This window comes from Entelurus aequoreus, linkage group LG05 (genome assembly GCF_033978785.1).
Source record: "Entelurus aequoreus isolate RoL-2023_Sb linkage group LG05, RoL_Eaeq_v1.1, whole genome shotgun sequence".
Lineage (NCBI taxonomy): Eukaryota > Metazoa > Chordata > Actinopteri > Syngnathiformes > Syngnathidae > Entelurus > Entelurus aequoreus.
This window is the reverse complement of record NC_084735.1, coordinates 39137735-39164870: the sequence shown is the minus strand read 5'-3', so window position 1 is coordinate 39164870 and position 27136 is coordinate 39137735. Positions and strand designations below refer to the sequence as shown.

The 27136-nt window shown below is 38.8% G+C and overlaps 1 protein-coding gene across 5 annotated transcripts in view; it reads left to right on the top strand.

Annotated features, from left to right (window-relative positions):
* The window catches only part of LOC133650617 (roundabout homolog 2-like), a 222582-nt gene extending 203983 nt beyond the window's left edge, over positions 1-18599 (top strand). For 2 of the 5 annotated variants that reach the window (XM_062048089.1, XM_062048093.1), the window contains 7 exons: positions 506-778; positions 1465-1627; positions 7105-7368; positions 9723-9919; positions 12232-12393; positions 12568-12813; positions 16428-18599. In XM_062048089.1, coding sequence (XP_061904073.1) covers positions 506-778; positions 1465-1627; positions 7105-7368; positions 9723-9919; positions 12232-12393; positions 12568-12813; positions 16428-16429 — 1307 coding nt within the window. In that variant the 3' untranslated portion in view covers positions 16430-18599. The remainder of the gene's footprint in view (positions 1-505; positions 779-1464; positions 1628-7104; positions 7369-9722; positions 9920-12231; positions 12394-12567; positions 12814-16427) is intronic. The other 3 variants (XM_062048091.1, XM_062048090.1, XM_062048092.1) reach the window with 3 other exon arrangements.
* Positions 18600-27136: the final 8537 nt, after the last annotated feature.

The window sequence follows — 27136 nt, the reverse complement described above, 5'->3', positions numbered from 1 at the left end:
AGCATTGCCTGGTCCGACAGATTTGATGCTCATCCTCCGGTATGCAGAGTGACAGGGGACTGACATTAAAACAAACACGCAGAGAAATTAAAAGTGCCTTTGAGGGCTAGACTTGGCTAACGTGATTTGACAAGGCTGATATTTCGGATTAAATTTGTGCTATTTAGCATCGACTGTGTGGCCCCCATTCTTAACACATACGCCGCTATTGTTTAAGAAATGCGGTGGTATTGATAAATGAGTAAGTGTTTGCGTGCATGTATATATCAAGCTCAGGAGAGGTCCGGTCATCATTGTGTGAACACTCCACGGGGCTTCCACAGCATGTTGCACGTTAATTATGGCTCCAGATAATCACGTTCATTCAAATCAAGTCTATTTGAGAGTTTTTTTAACGAATGCACAGAACAAGAGCAGCAGGGAACACTAATGACCTTAAAGATTGTTAAGTTCATGTCATCTAATCCCCGGGTGATCCGTGTACCCCCTCACTTCTTTGTCGCAGATGTATTACCATCCGCAACTGTGGAGAAGACAGGCACCATGCTGTCAGATGGTGCCATCTACAGCAGTATTGACTTCATGGGGAAGGCAGGCTATAGCAGCCCCGTGCAGGACAGCCAGCCCACCCCTTACGCCACCACCCAGATACTCCAGTCCAACAGCTTCCACGAGCTTGCTGTAGACAGGCCAGATCCCCGCTGGAAGGCGTCTCTGCAGGCCCAGCAGGAAATAGCCAACCTGGGCTACTCGCTTACTGATAGACGCCCTGCCACCGGTACAACATTTTGTGTTTGAGGATGTTGCACATGCAAATACAAAAATGCCCAGGAACAAAACATAGCGTGACAGTTTTTAGCAGTCTTTTTCCTGCAAGGGAGTTGGCAAACTAAACCACAGAAAGTGCAAAACAGAAAAGAGCGAATTTATTTACATATTCACTGAAAATGAGGCCTTAGGATAATGCTCTTAATTACTCTTCGGTCTTCATCAGAGTTCTACCCTGGGAGCTTATCTAGCCCAGAAATGTCACATAATCATGACGCATTTCTTTGGGTTAACTTGATTAGCACTGGCGGAAAATCCATCGGCGTTATGATTTATGCAGTATAAATTGTTAGTACGTATCAGAGAGGCATTTCTGCATGTGTGCTGTTGTACTGTTCACAATAAGCCGTTCTGAGCTAAATGTCACGACTAACCCGAGATAAACTAGAAGAAGCTCGACGAAAGTGTTTTGCCTCGGGTTTTGATTCCTATTTGAGAAATATAACATTTTGAAGTCATGATATGCCATCAGCACTCAAAAAGAAAAGTGATGAATGAGAAACAGGTTGGCAACAATATAGAGGCAGTTCTGCATTGTGTGTGTATGAAAGGTCTTACCCAGTGTTTGTATGCACAGGGATTTGTTAGCCTGGCACCAAAAAGACTAAACTTCCATCTCGTGTTACCCTCCCTCAGGTGCGAAGGCTGGGAAGAAAAAGAAGGTGAAGGGTGGAAACAAGACCTCTAAATCAAATGGGACATGTTGGGCTAACATGCCCTTGCCTCCACCGCCCATGCATCCTCTGCCTGGTACTGAGGTTGACCTTGACCGCTACCCTCAGGAAAGCCACGGAGGAGGGTAAGATACGTTCATATCTCATCAGTCTCCTCACACGCAAACATAAAATTGGGGTGGCATGGCGTAGTGGGTAGAGCACCCGTGTCAGAAACCCGAGGGTTGCAGGTTCGCTCCCCGCCTCTTACCATGCCGTTGTGTCCTTGGGCAGGACACTTCACCCTTGCCCCCGGTGCCACTCACACCGGTGAATGAATGTTGAATGAATGATAGGTGGTGGTCGGAGGGGCCGTAGGCGCAAATTGGCAGCCACGCTTCCGTCAGTCTACCCCAGGGCAGCTGTGGCTACGAAAGTAGCTTACCACCACCAGGTGTGAATAAATGATGGGTTTTTAACATGTAAAGCGACTTTGGGTACTTAGAAAAGCGCTATATAAATCCCAGGTATTATTATTATTATTATTATTATAAAACCATACAAGCACATTGCAACAGAGGTCATGCAGCACACCCTGCACCTGTGTTATAAATGATAAATGGGTTGTACTTGTATAGCGCTTTTCTACCTTCAAGGTACTCAAAGCGCTTTGACAGTATTTCCACATTTACCCATTCACACACACATTCACACACTGATGGCGGGAGCTGCCATGCAAGGCGCTAACCAGCAGCCATCAGAGGCAAAGGGTGAAGTGTCTTGCCCAAGGACACAACGGACGTGACTAGGAAGGTAGAAGGTGGGAATCGAACCCCGGTAACCAGCCACACTCCGATTGCTGGCACAGCCACTCTACCAACTTCGCCACGCCTTAAGTCTGTGCTTTTGTTTTTGTTGGACATTCAATATAAATCCAATCAAATACTATAAAAAGTGCAATGATTCTCAATAACTACAAGCACACACTATGTCCCTGAAAAGTGTTTTGTCTGTGTTAGGCTGTGCATTGTCTTTTCTGAGCTATGTTATTATAATAAGGTATGTCGATATTTGAGATTAAATGTGATTAAATCTACAGTGAACTTTGCATGTAGAGGGACCCTTACAGGTGCTGTTTGCAACCTTTATGTTGACGGCTGGAGGGCGATAACTTTCCAGAGTGTTGTAAGCGTTGTATCCCACCCTCTTTTGGCATTTAGCATATATCAATGTAAAACTATGCCCGTACCCAAAACAGCTTTGTCTGTGGTCAGCTAATGGTAGAAATTGTGCAAATTTTAGCTACTAATCTCAACAACATGAATGCAAATTGACTTATTCTGTGTATGTGCACACGTTCCCGTCTTTTATTCAATACAATTAGTGATTGTGAAAAATATAGACATTAAAAACATTTTGTAAGAAGTTGTTAAACCACTAATGGGCAGCCCCTTTAAGGTCAAGGGCAATAGCCAACAAAAAATTAATTATAATGGTACCGTGCCTCCTTTTGGATACGTCTCGGTTTGGGTAATATTCTGTTTTATGCGCTAATTTTCACCAAAAGTATATGGCCTTTATTATACACTAACTCTGTTTTAGGACAATTACTTGGTGTTCTAGTCTCTCTGCTTTTTTTTTTGAGTATGGCTGCAAAATAAGTCACTGTGGAGCCAAATAGTTTCGAGTGCCAGCGCTTTGATAAAGAAAGTGAGAAATACTATTAAAATAAAAAAAAAACATAGAGAAAAGGCATTCCGCTACAGCATTGTCGTCTTTGCCAACAACAGTCTTCAATGAAGGTAAACGTGATGTTAAATGTTCATTTGTCCATTTAATTTGTAATTTATATATATTTGGCATTGTTTTCGGAATGTAAAACTAGAGTTATTTTCTATGAAGACTGTTTTTTGGGTGTCTGCAACAAATTAATTGGATGTACATTGTTTCTTATTGTAAACACATCATTATTATTATTATTATTTTATTTTATTTTTTTCATAAAGAAATACAATCATGTGTGCTTACGGAATGTATCCCTGCAGACTGTATTGCTCTATATTGATACATAATGTATATATTGTGTTTTTTCGGTTGATTTAATAAAAAATAAAAAATAAATAATATTTATTTTTTATTTTTTATTTTTTTATTTCTTGTGCGGCCCGGTACCAACCGGTAGTTGGGGACCACTGTTGTAGGGCATCCAAACAATCATTCCACCATTGATGTAGGATAGCAGGTCAACAGTAGACCTATTCTTCCAGAAACCATATTAAGTATCGCTGAGAAGGTTGTTGCTGTCTAAACATTTAAGGATGTGGTCACTGATAGTGCTTACCATAACCTTCGAAATGATTGGTAGGAGCGAAATGGGTTGGTAGTTTGATGGGTCTTATTTGTTTCCCTTCTTGGGCACTGCTACGACCTGAGTCCTTTTGTTATACTGTTGGTACCATTTTGCTAGTAAAGGATATGTTCAAACGTTTGCAAATAATAAGAGAAAGCTCTGCAGCACAGCTCTTCAAGACAGTGGCTGAGGTCCCTTTTACACTAAGCTAAGGTTATCCAGGGTAAATCCCACCTAACCTTATCCTTGTCCACACACACACAATGTGCAGACGCTTTTGGAAATCACACATCAACCCTCCCTCCGTGCGTCGGTTGAGGTGGGCGGGGTTGGGGGGGCGGGGTTTGGTGGTAGCGGGGGTGTATATTGTAGCCCGGAAGAGTTAGGGCTTCAAGGTGTTCTGGGTATTTGTTCTGTTGTGTTTATGTTGTCTTACGGTGCGGATGTTCTCCCGAAATGCGTTTGTCATTCTTGTTTGGTGTGGGTTCACAGTGTGGCGCATATTTGTAACAGTGATAAAGTTGTTTATACGGTCACCCTCAGTGTGACCTGTGTGGCTGTTGATCAGGTATGTCTTGCAGTCACTAACATGTGTCTGCAGAAGCCGCATACAACATGTGACTGGGCTGGCACGCTGTTTGTATGGTGAAAAAGCGGACGCGACGACAGCTTGTAGAGGATGTTAAAGGCAGTGCTATCACGGCACACCCTTAATATTATTGTCCGGGTGAAAATCGAGACAAATTCGGGAGAATGGTTGCCCCGGGAGATTGTCGGGAGGGGCACTGAAATTCGGGAGTCTCCCGGAAAAATCGGGAGGGTTGGCAAGTATGTTGCTAGGGCGGGATAGCCATTCAAAGAAGGTGAATTCATTAAAAAGTGCATGTTAGATTTTTTTAAGAAATCTTTTCTCGCAGCCTAGCCTCACCCAGTTTCTGCATCCAGTGGCCCCCAGGTAAATTGAGTTTGAGACCCCTGGTTTAAGGGGTTATCCGCCTTAGTGTAGACATAGCCCGAGATGCCATGTGCAACAATCGCTTTTGATGTATCAAGGTTGCAAAGTTTCTTGATGACAATCTTGGGCCAGAACCTGAGGGAAGATATTGACTTGGTTGTCTCAGATTGCAGGGATGGTGTAGCCTGGCCTCTGTCATCGAGATGGGCATTCTTAACTAAAACATTTTTTCAGAAGGTCTGCCTTTTCCCATCATGTGTCTTCAGAGGGGGAACAGCGGGGGAAGTATTACTGTCTGTCACACTCTTTACAAAGCCTACTATTTGCATATTTGAGTTGTTTTTCAGGGTGATGAGCAAATTGTACATGAGATCGGCGTATGGTACGCTGGCTTTTAGCTTTTGCATTTATGTTTTGGATCCATGACTCTCTTGTGTATATCTTCTGCCACTTTTTGTAAGCTTTTTGTTTGGCATGCACTGCATTGTGACACTTTTAATTGAACCATGGTCAGAATAGCGATGCTTGGGGTGTCTCGAGGGTATGAACAAGTCCATTGCATCACTAATGTTGTCTTTGACGCAGGGCCATGCGTTGTTGGCATCTTAGCTACTTGTAAGGGTCGACCAATCTACCTCGGAAAGGTATGTGCACATACCTTCACAGTCTGCTTTATTATATAACCAAACCTTGCATGCATAGGGTTTGCCTGCAATTAGAAGTCAGTAGTTTGCTACAGTGGTAACAACAAAGTGGTCTGGTGAACCAAGAAGAGCCTTAAGTGAAACAGCTTGATTATCAGGTGAAATGGTAAGAAGAAGCTCAAGTTTGGAGCAGGCTCCATCTCTTCCATGTCAGGTTGGGTCTTCCACAAGTTGGTGTAAGTTATAAAGTGACAAGGACATCTGTTTTGGAGCTACCAAGCCATTCTTCATGGTGTGCACTCATGTCTCCAAGAATAATGACCTCTGATCTTGGGTAAGATCCTTGAATTGTCTCAGTTTGCCCATTAAGGACATCAAATATGCTATAATCTGCAGATGGAGGTCGATAAAAGCAAAATAGAAACATGGTCCATCCTGGGAGACTTAGCTTTCTTTTGTCTTCTGGTTTCTGTACCTGTATCCAACTACCTGTCGGTGCATCTGACCACTGATTGGTCAGCTGCTGCATTCAATAAGCTTGTGGCCGGTCTAAAGACAAAAAGGCTCTAGATTGAACGGCTGTTTTCTACTTGGTGTAATGTTTGACTCGTCTCCATTCAACTTAGTGCATGTTATTTTTCAGTGTTAAAAAGACAAAGATATATTAAGGTTGGGGGAAACTTGGTTGAAACACGGAACACCGCTAATGCTTAACCTATTTTTATTATAACAATGTATAGGGTTAGTATAGTCCGCTCCTCTTTCTTCCTCTCACCCCTTTATCTGCTTTCTTTTGTGATCCAAGTATTCATTACATTTGTTGCATATGAAGTGATTGTAATGTTGGTAATATAAGTAATTGTTATTATTCATTATCAATAGTGTTTATTATATTGATATTTGTATTGCTCTGTTTTAGTGCAATAATGTTCATTGTTATTTCTGTGTTATTACTAATTTTTAGTAGTTAGTTAATTATTATTATTTCTCCAAACCTGAAATTATGTCCCTGGATGCAGTACTGTCCTCTACAATAACTATCAAAATAAACATGGCGTAAAATGTGACCCTGTATTTTTGAAAACAAAACTTGATTTGCTCTTAATATATAGATATTTAAAATATGTGTTGTACAATACACTGTGTAAATCAAGAAAAGTTATGGTGTTACCTGCACATTTTTCATTTCCTAAGAATAATGCAAGAATGTCTAGTCGATGATTATGGGTAGTTTTAAAACCATAATCAATGAAACCCTCCCATTTGTCGAGGGATATTCCTGCATTTTGTTTTTATTTCTGGGTATCTTTTCATAACAATAATATTCCAACATGTTTACCTTCCATGAAAAATAAAATCTTTCAGTACTGCGAGCAGGGACAGCTTCCATTTCACTCAACCTCGTAATCACTTGGTAAATATTGGCTATTGTGCGGCCTGTAAAAAGACAGGCCTTCAAAATAAAAGCACAATGGAAATCCCTTGAATATGTCTCATATTTTCGAATACAAATGTTAACAGGTATGGAGCAAACTACATCCAAAATACTAACTGTGTTATTAGTTTAACCTTATGTGGACGGTGGGTGTATGTTGCTGTTGCGTTACATTCTAAATGTCCGCACAACTATCAAAAATAGATGGAGTGAATATCAAAATGTTGTGGACATTTCAGATATGATAACAACAGTTGGGCCCCGCCTCTCTCGCTCCCGTCCTACCGCCACCAGAGTTTGGACGATGATGGAGAAGAGGAGAGAGGTCCGACTCCTCCTTTGAGAGGAAGAACATCTTCACCAGCGTCGGCAGGAGCTACTTACAACCAGCCGTCATCATCCTCTCTCAGCTCTGCCCACCATGAGGAAATGCAGTCTATTTTGCAAGCCCACTTGGATGAGCTGACTCGGGCTTACCAATATGAAGTAGCCAAACAAGCCTGGTAAGGATTCGTCCTATAATCTCATTACAAAAGTGAGTAGTGGTACACCCCTCATATTTCAAAAAACATGTAATTATATCTTCACAGGAGACAATACTATAAAAAGGTAATTTGGATATGTCTAAGAGTAGTCAATGTACAGCTGAGAACTCAACACACAGTCATTATTGTCGAAATACAGGAAACACCAGTGAACCTCACAGTGAACATGTTGAAATTGTTCCCAACTAGTGTTGTAACGATACCAATATGTTGGAACCGGTACTAAAATTATTTCGGTACTTTTTGGTACTTTTCGGTACTTTTCTAAATAAAAAGGACCCCAAAAAATTTGCAATATTGGGTTTATTTTAACAAAAAATCGTATGGTACATTAAACATATGTTTCTTATCGCAGTTAAGTCCTTAAATAAAATAGTGAACATACTAGACAACTTGTCTTTTAGTAGTAAGTAAACAAACAAAGGCTCCTAATTTAGCTGCTCATATATGCAGTAACATATTGTATCATTTATCATTCTATTATTTTGTCAACATTATTAAGGACAAGTGGTAGAAAATTCATTATTCATCTACTTGTTCATTTGCTGTTAATATCTGCTTACTTTCTCTTTTAACATGTTCTATCTACACATCTGTTAAAATGTAATAATCACTTTTTCTTCTGTTGTTTGGATACTTTACATTAGTTTTGGATGATACCACAAAGTTGGGTATCAATCCGATACCAAGTAGTTACAGGATCATACATCATACATGCATACAATTATTTACATTATTTACAATCCGGGGGGTGGGATGTGGCCCATCCACATCCCACCCCCCGGATTGTAAATAATGTAAGTAATACAATGTATATACTCTGATGATTAACTTGTGTGATGACTGTATTATGCTGATAGTATATATTTGTACCATGAATTGATTAACGTGGACCCCGACTTAAACAAGTTGAAAAACTTATTCGGGTGTTACCATTTAGTAGTCAATTGTACGGAATATGTACTGTACTGTGCAATCTACTAATAAAAGTTTAAATCAATCAATCAATCAATCAATTGTGTGCCGCCGAACATGCTCGTTTTCTCGTAAACCAGCAATGTCACAAGGTGACTTCGACACGGGCGCGGGGGGGTGCGGGACCGGTACGTTTCAGAGACGGTATTGTACCGAAAATGATTCATTAGTATCGTGGTACTATACTAATACCGGTATACCGTACAACCCTATTCCCAACGTGTAAAAATTCGGTGTGATCACCATTGTTATCAAGCACTCACTTAATCCTCTTTGGTGTGGAATTCAGCTGAGCTAAGCTGTTACTGGAATCCTCGTCCACTCTTTCATGAAGACATTACGGTAGTAGTAAATGTTAGACAATGACTACGCTTAAGTACTGTATATCCAAGTTTGATTTCTTGAGTGTTGTCACTTGGGAAGATAGACTGTAACAAAATATTTGTAAGACATGGCAGATGAAGACGTGATTGTAGATGTATGATTTTTTTACTCCATGTGTCAAGTCCATGCCCGTATACCTATTGCGTAGCTTGATAAATGTGTTATGCTACTTATGTTATGTAACACATACTGTAAGTGCATGGGGTTTCATGCATGATAGGCTGTTACGGCCCTCGAGCCCTTGTCTTTTGCAGTGTGTTTCTTTCATTTTGTTTTATCCCGGACGAGCCACCAAACTGAGGAAGAAGGGGAAAAAACACAACAAAAGACGACGGTTCATATGTGTGAATGGTTCTTGATGTGATTTACTGGTGACCAGTCCAGGGTATACCCCATCTTTCCCCTGAAGCCAGCTGGGAGAGGCTGCATCTGAATGAATTAATCATTTACCTTGTGTTGTGCACATCAGTGGCATTTTATAAGCCCATGTTAACATTTTTAGCCTTAATCTACCTTTCTTTTTTTTATGATTTTGTATTTAAACCAGATCTCCAAAGATAGTAGAGGCTGAGAAAACAAGACATTTTATCACCAACACATTCTAGATTGTAATAAGTGGATTTAGGCTCCTCAACTGTTCTGACATCAGTAAATAGAGGTGGTAATTAGGCATGCATTGCCTCGATGGTGGGACGTGAGCCATCATGCAGGATAGTTGTGGAAGAGATAATAGATGTTGCTGTCAGTCTTTGCCCATCCAGATATCCTTTATCCAGTCCATTTAAAACCCAATTGTTTGCACAACACACACCAGCACGAAGAATGTAATCAGTTAAGTCTCATTTTGGATATGCAGATTCTTTTTTGCATTTATGTCTAACCTCATTATTTATTTAAATCCCACAATTGTCTTGTTATTCATTGATTTCCTCTGTATGTGCACTCTGTCTCAGGCACATGAAGAGCAATTCAAACATGACCAACACCCCCATCCCTCCAATGGACTTTATGTCTTCTACACTGGGCTCGGATTTGGGAGACACTCGCCTCTCAGAAGATGAGGAGGAAGAAAGATATGCTGTAGTGTCAAAGAATTTATGTGGCTTTGACTACTCTCCTGGACACACACTGGATAATCTTGAGGTCTCAGGTGTGTAAAAAAATAAGGTATTCAATAATGTTGCAGAATGTTATGAATAACTGCTCCTTCTACTCATTAAAAACGTTGCTCTGTCAGAAGTGGAATGCAACTCACACACACTCTTAAATTGGCTTCAAATAAAACCTAAAGGACATTCGTCATTTCAAACTATGCACATTGAAACTAGGTTATTTTCTGTCACTGTAAATAATGCTCGCCAAAGTTTGTAATCAGACAGGCTCTTAAAATTCCCTTGAAGTTGTTTTCACAAAGACATCAAAACTATAAAATAATATATTAAAAAACCGGTAAAGCTCGACTGTCAAGTGTCATGTCTTGAATTGAAGAAATAATTTAAATATATAAATAGGCTTTTTTTTTTCTTCTTTAGAGCATGACAGCGCTTCCCGCAGGGACTAAAATACAACATTTTTAGACTACACTGTTTGATAGGCTAATGGACAAACATGTGCATCATCACTTAATATGCTATTGTGGGGCACAATACAGGTCAGCGGGTCTAAAAATATTCGCAAACATTAGCAAAACAAACATTTAATTATCTTTTGTTGGGCTGTCACATATTGTAAGTCACTGTATTATTGTCAACAAAGGCAGCATAGTGGCAGAATGTCCACAGAGGATATAATCATGCTGGAGTGTCAATATTCATGTGCCTTGTTTGTTGTTGTTGAGCTGAGTCAACTATTTTTTTAGTTTGTCTCTGATATATATCTTTTATATGAACATTTAAAAAATTATTTTTTGCAGTTCAGGCACATACTGTGTACATGGAATTGCCTTTTTTTCAATTAACTGCACAACTTTGCATACACATACAGTACTGTACATAATATATGTACAGTAACTAGTAAATACTTAGACTTAGACTTCCTTTTATTGTCATTCAAATTTTAACTTTACAGTACAGATAAGAACACAATTTCAATGCATTAGCTCATTGTAGTGCAGGATGAAAGAGCAATAAGGTGCAGATATAAATAAATAGATTACTGTACAGATAAATGTATTGCACTTTTGCATATGCATCCACGTTTATGGATGTATGTTATATTGTCTTTATATTCCAGCAAATTAATAAGTTTTTGGAGGATTATGAATATGATGCGTTCAAGACTCTTATGGCCTGAGGGAAGAAGCTGTTACAGAACCTCGAGGTTCTGCTACGGAGGCTGCGGAACCTCTTTCTAGCATCCAGCAGTGAAAACAGTCCTTGGTGGGGGTGGGAGGAGTCGCTACTGATTTTCTGAGCCCTGGTCAGGCAGCGGCTTTTTGCAATTTCCTGGATAGGGCAAAGAGGAGTCCTGATGATCTTTGCCGCCGTCCTCACCACTCTCTGCAGAGACTTCCAGTCTGAGGCACTGCAGGCTCCAGTCCAGACAGAGATGCAGTTGGTCAGTAGGCTCTCTATAGTGCTTCTGTAGAATGTGGTGAGAATGGGGGAGGGACCTGTGCTCTTTTCATCCGACGCAAAAAGTGCATGCGCTGCCGAGCCCTTTTTACAAGAATACGTTTTTATAAGAAATACGTTGCTGTAGCAGCCGTGCTAAATGACAAACCTATGCGACGTCTATTTTAGTATGGGCTCCTTTGCCATTTAAGGCAATGCTATACACTTTGTTGTAAATTGAAATTAATTCTAACTTGATTGTGTTCATATGTTTTACTTTATTGTCAACGTAAAAATATGCGCTATTTATACGACATTTTAATAAAAAAACATTGCCTTTGAAATTTTTTTTACCAATGTCCTTTTTTCAACCGTTTGAAAACATGTTATCATCACTCTCCAAAAAATCCCTGCAGCACAACACTAACACAAAATGTGTATTTTTATGTTCACAGTATAACTTATAAACAAAGTAAAAAGATGAGCAATTTTGTATCAGACCAAACAACGGTGCAACGTAGAAGCGATCGTAAATAACCTAGCTAAACCAAATAAAGTACATATTTTTCAAATGATGCGCAATAAAACACCACTAAAAACATACAACTGGGTAAAAATGTCACCAGTGTTTTAGTCTTTTATGTAATACTCACGCTTGCCACCTAGCTATTATTCTGTACATGAGAGTTGCCATGTTTGAGTTAAATGTTCTTTGTTGGCAAAAGTAGACTTAGCACCATATTTTGAACAGCTAAGTGCCTTTATCACCCTCTGTGACCACAATATGTATAGCACTAGGGTCGCTAAATCTTTACTATGATCCTTGGTGCAACTCCTTCATTTCCCCAAGAAAGTTCCCATATTCTAAAATGTAAATGTTGAAATGAATTTTTTCTCCGGCCAACTGTAGGTAAAGGCTCCCAGTTGAGTCGATCCGACAGCGCTGGCACGACAGATCGTGGCCTGCAAAACACACATAGCCTTGGCCACAAGAGGGCGCAACTAGCTGGTCTCAAGTCCCAGACGGCTAAGGTCGGGACACTACCCAGAAGAAAAGACAGCAACACGGAAGGTAAATTACGGCTTTAAATACTGTAAATATTTTTTCACTATAATTGTGTTGTTGTTTGATCCGGACCTTTGCAGATGTGCAGTGAGATACATTGTGCCACGAATTTTTAGTCCATCAAAATAATTTCCCTGATTGGTGTCATTTGACGATGATCCTCATTTACCATCCACTCAGCAGCCCACGCACCTGCAGTGAAGAGCCTTCACAGCACCGGGTCCCGCTGGGCAAGTACCGCCTCAGATCCCCCCGAGGAGTGCATGGTGACTGTGTCCACGCTGGAGAGGCAGCATATGACTCCCTGGGGCGGCACGCCAGCATCCAACAGGGCCACATTGAGCCGGGGTTCCCACAAAAGACCTGGTACAGAAGCCTCCCACAACGGGAAACTTCTCACAAGCAGCACAGAGAAAAGGGATCACTGTAAGTGTCTGAACTTGTGAAAACAATTAGTGTGTTCTTTGCATATCGTTATTGTGAAGTGGTCACTGCAGAGACCCATGTGTGTTTGTCGTATTTGAATGAAGTGAATTCCCTGCCAGGCAAAGGGCCGATGTCATGATTTGGCTAGTCTGCCTTGTTTATTCTTGGACTGAGACCAATTCTAAACCATCCTTCCTCAAACTTTAAGGGATTTATGTTATCTTCAGAAGTACCGTTTTCATTTTGAATTATATCCTGCAAACATTGATCTTCACTCGTGTTTTCTGAGATTACTGTTGAATGTGAAGGCAACGATCCTGCACGTAGCTGATGATTTTAAAACAATTTACGGTAACACTTTAGTATGGGGAACATATTCACCATTAATTAGTTGCTTATTAACATGCAAATTAGTAACATATCGGCTGTTAATTAGTCATTATTAAGTACTTATTAATGCCTTATTCTGCATGGCCTTATTATACAACCCTAACCCTCTAACCCTAACCATCCATCCATTTTCTTCCGCTTGTCCCTTTCGGGGTCGCAGGGGGTGCTGGAGCCTATCTCAACTGCATTCGGACGGAAGGTGGGGTGCACCCTGGATAAGTCGCCACCTCATCACAGGGCCAACACAGATAGACAGACAACATTCACACTCACATTCACACACTAGGGCCAATTTACCCTAACCAAATACCTCTTAATTAAATATGTGTTACTTAGGATGTGTTCCCCATACTAAAGTGTTACCCAATTTACATTTTTGGGGGTTTCAATAGGTTACAGACTGGCAAAATATTTGTCAGGCCTGCATTTTTGCCTGCTGCTTGTTGGTGGGTCTTGCTTTCTCGGTTTAGTTGGAGTAAGTGGGAAGATTGCTCTGTTAGGTTCAAATCAAGTGACTGGCGTGATTAAAGAGTATTAATTACATTTATAAAAGTGAGGAGCTGATTTTGCTGTATATTTTGGGATTATTGACAATCAAAAGCACTGTCCCATTGGATGTACAGCATCTAGCTAAATGTGAGTAAATTCATTGTGTTACTTCTGTCAGGAGTCACATCATCAACAAACACCAGTGAGACCATTTTTTTGCTATAACTTTGATACAAGTTGGTCCTTGGTTTTATTTATCCAAATAATGGGACATTATTGTTTTCTGTCAAATTCTAATCTGGCTTTGCTGTACTTGGGTCTGTACTACTGGAAACAAAAAGAAGAAGGATGAATGTTTATTAATGGCATGTGTACTTTTTCCAAAGTGTACCTGACTAACAAAAACAAACAAACAAAAAACACTCACACTTATTCTTCACGGATCAATTCAGTAGCCTGAACCACCTGAGCCACTGACTGATGACAAAAGTCAGGGCAGCAAGACCCACAAACAAGCAGCAACAGAAGTGAAGGTGTTCAAAATATCTTCTATTTAACTTTAAATTATTTCAAAAGGAAATTCTGCAATTTCCTTGGCTTTCAGACGACAGTCATTGAAATGTTCATTAATTCCTTCAGAATTGCGTCTGCATTGTGTGAATGCTACACATTTCTCACATTTCTTAATCATTTCAACTATTCCAACATTTCAACATTCATTTTACATATTTCAACATCCGTTCTACAAATTCCAACATTCATTATACACATGTCAACATTCTAAATATTTCAACATTTATTTTACACATTTCTACACTCAATTATACACATGTCAACATTCATTCTAGTTAAAGTTAAAGTACCAATGATTGTCACACACACACTAGGTGTGGTGAAATTTGTCCTCTGCATTTGACCCATTCTCTTGTTCACCCCCTGGGAGGTGAGGGGAGCAGTGGGCAGCAGCTGTTGCCGCGCCCGGGAATCATTTTTGGTGATTCTACATAATTTAACACTCATTCTACAAATTTCAACATTCATTATACACATGTCAACATTCTACAGTTAACATTCATTCTACAAATGTCTACATTCATTATACACATGTCAACATTGGACATACTTCAACATTCATTCTACAAATTCCTACATTCATTCTACTTATTTCAACATCCATTCTACTTACCGTATTTCAACATTAATTCTACAAATTCCTAAATTTATTCTACATGATTCAACATTCATTCTACATATTTTAACATTCCTTCTACGAAATTCCTATGTTCATTCTACACTTTCCTACATATATTCTACATATTAAACCATTCAATCTACACATTTCTACATTCATTATAAACATATTAACATTTTACATATTTTAACATTCATTCCAGAAATCATTCATTTTCCACACGTCAACATTCTACATACTTCATTCATTAATTATACCTATTTCAACATCCATTCTACTTACCGTATTTCAACATTAATTCTAAAAATTCCTACATTTATTGTACATATTTCAACATTCATTCTACTTATTTCAACATTCAATTTACACATTCCTACATCCATTCTACATGATTCAACATTAATTCTACACATTTTAACATTCCTTCTACAAATTCCTATGTTCATTTTACACTTTCCTACATTCATTCTACATATTTAACCATTCAATCTACACATTTCTACATTCATTATACACATATTAACATTTTACATATTTTAACATTACAAACATTTTACATATTTTAACATTACAAATCCTAACATTAATTTTACTCATGTCAACATTCTACATACTTCAACATTCATTCTACATACTTCAACATTCATTCTACAAATTCCTACATTCATTGTACTTATTTCACCATCCATTTTACTTACCGTATTTCAACATTAATTCTAAAAATTCCCTACATGTATTCTACATATTTCAACATTCATTCTACTTATTTCAACATTCAATCTACAAATTCCTACATCCATTTGACATAATTCAACATTCATTCTACATATTTTAACATTCCTTCTACAAATTCCTATGTTCATTCTACACTTTCCTACATTCATAATACATATTTACCCATTCATTGTACATATTTCAACATTAATTCTACAAATTCCTACATTCTACATATTTTATCAATCATCCTACATGTTCCAACATTCATTCTACAAATTCCTATTTTCATTCTACATATTTCAACATTCTACATATTTCAACATTCTACATATTTCAACGTTCATTCTACAAATTCTTACATTGATCCCACATATTTCAACATTCATTCTACAAATTCTTACATTCATTCTACACACTCATACAATCATCATACATATTTCAACATTCATTCTACCTATTTCATCAACATTTCAGTTCAGCTTTTAAGCATTTACATGCAATTTCATTATTCATGTTTAAACATTTACAATTATTTAAGTAACAAGTCACTTTGAGCCTTTGATGGAGATAAAAAAAGGAAGTACTCTGCATAAAGGCTTTAAATCCCGAATGGTAAATAGCACATTTCAGGGATAACTCTTAAAGCTGAAAGTTTGCATCTTGGCTGATTCATTTTGAATCCATAATGGACAATACACATTTCCACTGTGCAAATACTTAGTATGCCGTATCTTAAAGTGATAGATTATAGTGATGCACATTAAAAAAAGCATTGTCTCCCCAGCAGCTTTCAGTTGTTTATTGGTTTGTGTTATTTGTCTTTTAGAGTCTATTGGACGCTTTTTTGCTTGCAGTGGATGCCTGTCCCATGACACCTTGTTTCTAAGTGCTTTGAGATTGTCTCTCTGTGAGTGACACAGAATGATGTTTGAAAGCTGAAGCCAGAGGAACATGCAAATGAACATGTTGAGCTGTAAATGTCATGTACAGGACACAAACACCAGTCTCACCAGTGTTTCCTTCATCTCCCCCCTCTTCAAAGAGTCAACATGCTGTATGACCACTTCTACTATCTATCACTTGGTGTACAACAAATCACGCAAAGGAGATGAAGGAGAAAAATCACAACAAAAAAAATAATGCAAATGAAAAAAGGACTTGCATAATGTGTAAATATATTTTGTATGGTTTTTTTCGTTTGCTTTGCTATGCAAGCTACCCTGATTGTGTTTCTTGTGGTTTATTACAGTTATTTATCATTTATTTATCATTTATTACAGTGAGTCATTTTTCATTGACACGCAAACCGTTATTTTGATGAGGCTACTGTATTGTTGTACTTTGCACAGAGCGTTTTGGTAAAAATAAGCACAACTCCATTGTCAGCAAAGCTGAAGAGGAGAATCATTATGGCGAGGATACTTATTACGGGGCTGTGCTGCAGTCGTTTCCAAAAATGTCCCATATGTTGAGTCCGATGGAGGGCGCAACACACGTGATAGCTTGGATGAAATGCGGCAACAAACTGTTATATGATTTGTGCTGTGAATTGTCCTATGAATTATACTAACAATGACCCCTTGCAAAGGGTAACACTTTGACCGTAACAAAGCGACACATTACGTGATATCTAAAGCAAAGATTGTGTCATTTCACTGCCATTCTTTAAAATACTTTGTTAATATAATATAACTATTTGTGCATCCAAGGATTAATTTTGGTCATTCATTTCCAATTAATGGTTCCAATTCAGTCATCTGATAGCCGTGCAATTTTCAAACTGCAATACCACAAGTCACTGGGAGTCACACGTCATGTATTACCTTGTTAGGCTTGTTGTAAATACAGCAGAACTTCCAAAGTCGAACACAATCCGTCATACAGCGCCGGTCTACCAGTCTGTTTTAATTTTAACATCAATTGAGGTCTGTTGTGCATTTGATTGTTCCAGAGTCAACTACTATTAACTCTATATTACAGTATACATGTTATGGACATTTTTCAAACACTGGTCTAATGATACATATGACTAGGAAATCCATTACCGTTACACATTTAATTTTTAACATGCACTGTTTGAAGTATTGAACGACGTTATAACGATAGAAAGATAACCGCTTGATCGTGAGGAAATAGCGCAAAAAGCTAACACAACCGTCTACATTAGCAATACTTTTTGCTTTTTTTGTCAGACAGCACAAACAAGAACTCAAATGCATGAAACACATTACAGAAGATCTGAATCAAAGTCATAAATATTGTGGGTTTTGTCGATGCCGGTTAAGAGTCCTATAAAGCACACAGGAAGTTAAGTTGTGGAGTTAATCATTTGATGCAAGCTAAAATTAGATCTTGTTAGTTACAGTACTCTGACGCCTCACGGGATTAATGCTGATGTCTAAAATCATGTCAAAAAGGTATATTTTCTCTAAAGTGTTGAACAATTTTAATTTGAGAGTTGAGGTTCCGCTGTATAATTTAGTAAGATTATACGAACGGATATGTACTCATGATATACAACTGTTGATCCCCTTTGTCAACATTTCATGAAAGCATACCAAAATCCCAAGAATGTGCAGGTGCGTTGATGCTTGCGTTATCAGAAAGTAGGCAAGTTTAACTTTTGTATGATTTCCTACTAAATTCTCAATAAATCATGTTGTGCTTTGATGTCACCTGGCACCACACGATAATTTATTTGTGGTTATCCATACAAAAAATACAAAAAACATTGTGTCCCACACTGGATTTATACCATCACCTTAAAAAAGCTGTATTGATTTTAATGTTGCCAAATATGGAGTTCTGTTTTTTATTGGGAAATGCTTTTGCTGTTTTTACAGCCAATTCAGTCTGAACTGTTTGAGATTGTTTTTTCTGGCGAAGGCTTTGCCTCTGAGGAATATTCACCTTCCAGGCCGGTTTGCCCTCAGGAATACACAGCGACATACAGTAGGGCATATTTTCTTTGATGCAAAAATAAAAGGTGTATGTTAAATGAACCCTGTTTTGCTTCCTTAATGCCTTTTTTCCCTCTTAGACAGTTTTGGGAAATTGCTTGAAAGCAAGAGCGCCAGCGTCCTCGGTAGTGGACATTTGTGTTCGGCATGATTTTATAATTCTCATAAAAGAAATAAAGAGCCTCAGCACTGAAAAGACCAGTGATATTTAAAAAAAAGTTTAAAGGGGGCGCGCCCTTTTTGTTAACTCTCCTTGTGACAAGAACACCTAGGTTTGATTGTTTTACGCATTTTAATTTGTAATAATCGGCTTTTCCTAGGTGGCTAGCAATGCAGATGATGGGAGTAATCCATTCTGCCTTTAAATCACCCTTAAAGGCCTACTGAAATGATTTTTTTTAATTTAAACAGGGATAGCAGATCCATTCTATGTGTCATACTTGATCATTTCGCGATATTGCCATATTTTTGCTGAAAGGATTTAGTATAGAACAACGACGATAAAGTTCGCAACTTTTGGTCGCTGTTAAAAAAAAGCCTTGCCTATACCGGAATTAGCGTGACGTCACAGGAGGTAGAATTCGTCACAATTCCCCGTTGTTTACAATGGAGCGAGAGAGATTCGGACAGAGAAAGAGACGATTACCCAATTAATTTGAGCGAGGATGAAATATTTGTGGATGAGGACGTTAGAGTGAAGAACTAGAGAGGCAGTGCAGGGTGTATCTTTTTTCGCTCTGACCGTAACTTAGGTACAAGGTCTCATTGGATTCCACACACTCTCCTTTTTCTATTGTGGATCACGGATTTGTATTTTAAACCACCTCGGATACTATATCCTCTTGAAAATGAGAGTCGAGAACGCGAAATGGACATTCACAGTGACTTTTATCTCCACGACAATACATCAGCGAAGCTCTTGAGCTACTGAGCTAACCTGATAGCATCTGGCTCCAATGAAGATAGAAACAAAATAAATAAATCCCTGACTGGAATGATAGACAGAAGATCAACAATACTATTAAACCATGGACATGTAACTACACGGTTATTAATTCTCAGCCTGGCAAAGCTTAACAATGCTGTTGCTAACGACGCTGAAGCTAACTTAGAAACTTAGCAACCGGACCTCACAGAGCTAGGATAAAAACATTAGCGCTCCACCTACGCCAGCCAGCCCTCATCTGCTCATCAACACCCGTGCTCACCTGCGTTCCAGCGATCAACGGCGCGACGAAGGACTTCACCCGATCACAGATGCGGTGGCGGCTAGCATCGGCTAGCGCGTCTGCTATCCAAGTAAGTACTCCTTGATGTGTTGCTACAGCCAGCCGCTAATACACCGATCCCACCTACAACTTTCTTCTTTGCAATCTCCATTGTTCATTAAACAAATTGCAAAAGATTCACCAACACAGATGTCCAGAATACTGTGGAATTGTTCGATGACAACAGAGCTTTTTGTATGGTGACACATCGGGTACGAATATTTCCGTTGCCGTCGTGACGTCACGCGCATACGTCATATCCAAAGGAGTTTTTCAACCGGAAGTTTAGCGGGAAATTTAAAATTGCACTTTATAAGTTAACTCGGCCGTATTGGCATGTGTTGCAATGCTAAGATTTCATCATTGATATATAAACTATCAGACTGCGTGGTCGGTAGTAGTGGGTTTCAGTAGGCCTTTAAAATGCATCCAAAAACCACCAACAATACTGGTTATTACTTTCCTTAACCCGCATAATAACCAAGCTGTAGCGACATTGTTATTGGTAAGAGCGAACACGGACAAACTGTTCTTCCCAGCTTAGTAAGTTACACAACAGTTTGCTCACGGAGACACTCCCAATGCTACGTACACCATTTGTTGCATCAGCAGCTGATTTGCTTTTGAGTGTGTAACGCACAACACAATGCGAAAGGACGCCAATCTTTACTGACTGAAAAGCATGAACAATCATATTACAGTATCTGTAAAGTACTAACCCACATGTAATGTTTTGTTTGTACACAGCATATATGAAGTTGTACTAACAAGCATGATGCGCTGCATGTATCATGATCAATAGTGTAGTTACTCACTCGATGGACAGTTGTCTGGTTGATCAAGCTGGCCGTCGACATCTCCAGTTGAATTTGGGTAGGCGGAAATAAGTTTGTACCACTGCAGGGTTTGTTAGCACAAACATGTTGTCTTTGTTGTGATGCATTTTCTTTGAACAGTGTCCTCCTCGCGAAATACAAAAACCCTTTCTATCCATAATAACATTGTTTGCCAGTGCAGCAAAAGCACTCCATTTATGTCGACATAGCTTGGGTCCTAGCTCCAAATACACAGTGTCAAGTCATGCCGGCCCTGACTCTCGGCTTTTGTCTGTTACAACGTTTGAGTTTGAGTTTATTTCCAACATGCATGCATACAACATGATACATCACAATTTGTAGTTGCTCTATTCAACATGTTCGAAAAGGAGTAGCAAGAAGCAGAGTTTATTTAATCCTACCCCTTTTCCTTTGCATAGCATAACACTTTTGTTCACTTCCTGTTCTCAATTTATTCACAATGTACTCCATAAGTAATAATATTAAAAATAATAATTAGTGAAATAAGTTATAGTTCATATGGTGAGATGAATGCGATAGGACACCAATTTTTACTGACTGAAAAGCATGAACTATTATATTGCTGGGTAAGCACCTTTTCTTTGTGCTCACCCAGCTTCTATAAACCCCAAAACCAGTGAAGTTGGCACGTTGTGTAAATTGTAAATAAAAACAGAATACAATGATTTTCAAATCCTTTTTAACCTATATTCAATTGAATGGACTGCAAAGACAAGACATTTAATGTTCGAACTGGAAACCTTTGTAATTTTTTGCAAATATTAGCTCATTTGGAATTTGATGGCTGCAACATGTTTCAAAAAAGACTACTTCCCACAGGTTAACAGGCTAATTGGGAACAGGTGGGTGCCATGATTGAGTATAAAAGCAGTTTCCATGAAATGCTCAGTCATTCACAATCAAGGATGGGGCGAGGGTCACCACTTTGGGAACAAATGTGTGAGCAAATTGTTGAACAGTTCAAGAACAACATTTCTCAACGAGCTATTGCAAGGAATTGAGGGATTTCGCTATCTAGGGTCCGTAATATCATCAAAAGGTTCAGCAAATCTGGAAAAATCACAGCACGTAAGCGATGATATTACGGACCTTTGATCCCTCAGGCGGTACTGCATCAAAAAGCGACACCAGTGTGTAAAGGATATCACCACAAAGGCTCAGGAACACTTCAGAAAACCACTGTCAGTAACTACAGTTCACTGCTACATCTGTAAGTGCAAGTTAAAACTCTACTATGCAAAGCAAAAGCCATTTATCAACAACACCCAGAAACGCTGCCGGCATCGCTGGGCCCGAGCTCATCAAAGATGGACTGATGCAAAGTGGAAAAGTGTTCTGTGGTCTGACGAGTCCACATTTCAAATTGTTTTTGGAAACTGTGGAAGTCGTGTCCTCCGGACCAAAGAGGAAAAGAACCATCCGGATTGTTAAAGGCGCAAAGTTCAAAAGCCAGCATCTGTGATGGTATGGGGGTGTATTAGTGCCCAAGGCATTGGTAACTTACACATCTGTGAAGGCACCATTAATGCTGAAATTTACATACAGGTTTTGGAGCAACATATGTTGCCATCCAAGCAACGTTATCATGGACGCCCCTGCTTATTTCAGCAAGACAATGCCAAGCCATGTGTTACAACAGCATGACTTCATAGTAAAAGAGTGCAGGTCCTAGACCGGCCTGCCTGTAGACCAGACCTGTCTCCCATTGAAAATGTTGTAGCCTAAAATACCACAACAAAGAACCCGGACGGTTGAACAACTTAAGATGTACATCAAGCAAGAATGACAAAGAATTCCACCTAATAAGCTTCAAAAATTGGTCTCCTCAGGTCCCAAACGTTTACTGTGTTGTTAAAAGGAAAGGCCATGTAACACAGTGGTGAAAATGCTCCGGGGCCAACTTTTTTGCAATGTGTTGCTGCCATTAAATTCTAAGTTAATGATTATTTGCAAAAAAAAAAAAAAGTTTCTCAGTTCGAACATTAAATATTTTGTCTTTGCAGTCTATTCAATTGAATATAAGTTGGAAAGGGTTTGCAAATCATTGTATTCTGTTTTTATTTACGAATTACACAACGGGCCAACTTCACTGGTTTGGGGTTTTGTAGACAGAACGTAAATAAGCAACATCTGCAAAGCAGTAAATTCTGAAATGCACAGATGGTGAAAAAGTCGGTAACCTAAACTTAAACTGTACTTAATGTAAGCCCGGTTTTTGGCTCATTTTGCTGCAATGTAAGCTATTATTTCAATGAAATAATGGATGCTATTTGTAATGTGATGCAATCATAACATATTTACAGCTACGACAGGCACATGGCGAAGCTGTTAGAAAGGGGGAAGTGGCTTTGTGTTCACCTGAGCCTTGCTGTGATGCAAGTTTTTCAGTTTTGGAATATGATTGCAGTGCAATTTCTTCCCATTATCTATGTTTTATTCATCAATAAATACAATTTGAATGTAGAAAAAGTACTATAGCGTTACAATGCATGCAGAAATGACATTTTTGCAATTTTATGTTTTACACTACAGCATCTATTCAGACAGCAAGCAGCACATTTGCTGCTGAGTGACAAACTCAACATGTAGATCCAGGTGAGTGTTTGTTATTTGTAACATACTGTAGTAACAATCTTTTTTCAATTAAAAATATACAACATATATGCTCATTGGTAAAACATCAAAATCACTGCCGGACTAATTTTAGTCACATTAGTTTTTTCAAGACATCTCAAGACATCCTGATCCACTCTTGCCTGGGGCGTCAAATTTTCTCGAGCTGGCTCTGAACATACAAGTTTGTTTAGCTTTTCAAATGACAATGCTGATCACTTGTTTTGGTACAATGCAACACCATCTCATTGTGATTACTTACAGATCCAACAGTTTTCAGGAAGCAAAATAAATTCACATTCAGTCCAGAAATGCAAATTGATGCTTTTGATTTTGTGTATTACAGTTGGTTTATCCTTGCTGTAATTGTCCCTCTCCAAGGTATTGTACGACAAATCAGTTGTGGTGATATGAATGACATTCGTTATGACTGCGTTAATCTCACATTATTAACCGTATCCACTCGTCATCCATTGCACAAGTCACCTGGAGGGAAGTCCCTACATCTACGGTCCCTTCAAGGTTTCACATTGTTTTTGCCCTGATGTGGGATCAGATCTGAGGATGTCGTGGTTTGTGCAGCCCTTTGAGACATTTGTAAATAAGGGCAATATAAATAATCTGTGATTGATTGCAGGAGTTGGTCTTCACAGATGTTACATGTCCAACATGCGGTGGCTGTCCATTTAACAAAGGCATAGGATTAACTTAACTGTGCTACTTTTGTTGGCAACATTGAATCAGTAAACTTTGCCAACGTAGCGTTCTCCTCAGCTTCTTCTCGATGTAGCTAGCACGAATGTAACTATCGGCACGAGCAGAGCAGCAGCATCACCTGTTCGGCAGCACCCGTCACTGCTCGCTGCTTGCTTTCCCTTCAGAGTCTCCAAGACACAAAAAAGTTGTCAATATCCCCGGGAAAAGTCGCTGGATATGTTGCTAGTAGCTGTCTACAAAAATCTCATCGTGGTCACAGACTGTGTAACAAATGCACACTTCTTTCAGGTTAAACAATAACCTGGATGTGATTCATTTTCATTCATATAAGATAACGCGATAATACTATTTTATTAGCTTGTCTAGGGTGTAGCTCGCCTTCCCCTCTACCAACCCCGAAAGACACAAGCGGGAGAAAAATGGATGGATGGACATGCGTTAATGTGTTATAATGTTTGTAGAAACAGTCTCCATGCCTAGGTGCTTCATTTTATACACCGGGCCAAGTGATTAGGACACCGGATTCTCATCATTTGGATGGGTGGCCAAATACTTTTGGCTATATAGTGTATATACATAGCAGTGCAGTGCTGTGTGTTGTTAATAATCTAAAGAAATGTATTTTCCCCTCTCTTTTATTCAAAGTGGCCAGCAAATGTATTCCAATATACACTGTATGCATGTCGAATTACTGTGCTGGTTTGGCCTGACTTCATCAATCTACACTTTGATTTCATTCCTTAAAAGGAGCTTATGAAAAATTCATCTGTGTGGCTGACAAATGCAGGCGCTATAGCTATAGTAGAAATTGAAATGCATCATCACACGGTTACGTTGTAAAGGACATCGCTATGAATGAGATTCTGCAGAGCCGGCTGCCACACTGCATAAATACTGTATATAAAGATATCTTAAAACATGGTTTAGTCTTGGTCGTCTCATGAACTTTGTCTGGCGTGTGAAAAATCACATATTTTCCCCTTTTTACAGGAGCCAGGGGAGATTTGATGGGGGTCGCCTAAGGCTGTATGTGAAAGCCTGTCAATATTTGTGTCGTGATACTGATAGACGGAGATTAGGACTGTCTGCAGATATTCTACAAAAAAAAAACGACTGCCATTGATGCTTTAAAAGCAATTGTGAGAAGTGGTGTGAGGACAGCCGAATAGTAGAAACATTTTTCCTGTGCTTGACAGAACTTGGCTGACCGCTTCACTTCCTTGGACACACATCAGACACTAAGTGGTATATAGTTCCTCCTAATTTACCTGACAGTAGTTCATGTGAAGACGATGGAAGAGCAGACATCCACTGAGAAGCCCACAGAGACCAATTATAAGGGTCTTGACGGAGCCATTGTCTTGTCCTACAAAAATAATTTGCTTTGTGTAACATTGTCAAATGGAGGTCTTTTAAGAACTTCAATCCTTTAAAAAACACTTGTCATCTTACGGACTGTTACTCTGCAAATTGACAACAAATCAATTCATGCCTGATACGTCCCATTTAATCATCTGACACCATTAGTCACCAAACAATTCAGAATCTATTTAGGTACAATATTTTGGTAGTTTAAATTTCACCATGAATACTTTTGAATATTTTTCAAGAACATTGCAACAACTTTTTTTTCAACAATTTGTATAATTGTTAGTGAAATGGTCCCCTTCATCACACTTCAACAACTCTGTTAAAGGCCTACTGAAATGAGATGTTCTTATTTAAACGGGGATAGCAGGTCCATTCTATGTGTCATACTTGATCATTTGTGTTTGAGCATTGCTTAAGGACAAATTTTAAGGGCAAAAATTACACTGATGGGGAAAAATGTACGGAGAAGTTAAAATGATTGAAAAAAGTTTTGAGGCTGCACATATTGGTCAAATGTGCATGAATTAATGTAACAAACACAAACAACATGGCGAAATCCTGGAGAGACATTTTTTTATTTTTCATGTTTTGATATGCAAAGTTACCTGAACTATTTAATGTTCAGGACAGACGTGATAAGAGTATCCTCAAAAAAAGCAAAACATATCTCAGGAAAATGAGAATATCCACTTGTAAACCCATATTTAATGAGTGCAAAATGCAATTACCAAGCCCAGATGGCAAGGAGAAGCCAGTGAAATCAAAGTAGATCGAACACAATCAGTCATCACTGTACCCCACCTGCACTTAAGCACTCATTACACTGAGTGAAAACAAAAAACAAGTAGATGTGATTTTAATCATACTGTCAGACTTCACTCATAGGATGCTTCATTTCATTATTTGATAACATTCTTTTTTTTAAACGACAGAAATGCATTAATCAAAGCACATGTGTATTATGGTGTTTGCAGTGATGTAGAAATGCTTAACATTTTATCGGTAGATTACCATGCAATCACATTGTATTATTTTAATAAGATTCCCATATTTTGTGACCAGCGAGTAGATTTATTTACAGTTATGCAAACAAATGTTTACAGAATGTATTGATAGTAATTATTACCTTCAGTACAAAAGGTAGCTCGTTTCAACGCTTTCTTTTTAGACCCTACTCAGTGGTTCTGCGCATACAGCTGTAGTACCTCAGCCAACAACCGCCCTTCTTAATTATTTTCTTCAACTTTGACTCCGTCGTGCAACAACAGGAACTAGGAAATCGCTGAAAATGTTGCACACGGATATAATGGACTGGACAGATCAGTTGACAACAAGCGATATGTACCGTATTTTTTGGACTATAAGTCACAGTTTTTTTCAGTTTGGCCGGGGGTACGACTTATACTCAGGAGCGACTTATGTGTGAAATTATTAACACATTACCGTAAAATATCAAATAATATTATTTAGCTCATTCACGTAAGAGACTAGACGTATAAGATTTCATGGGATTTAGCGATTAGGAGTGACAGATTGTTTGGTAAACGTATAGCATTTTCTATATGTTAGTTATTTGAATGACTCTTACCATAATATGTTACGTTAACATACCAGGCACGTTCTCAGTTGGTTATTTATGCGTCATATAAAGTACACTTATTCAGCCTTTTGTTCACTATTCTTTATTTATTTTAAATTGCCTTTCAAATGTCTATTCTTGGTGTTGGGTTTTATCAAATAAATTTCCCC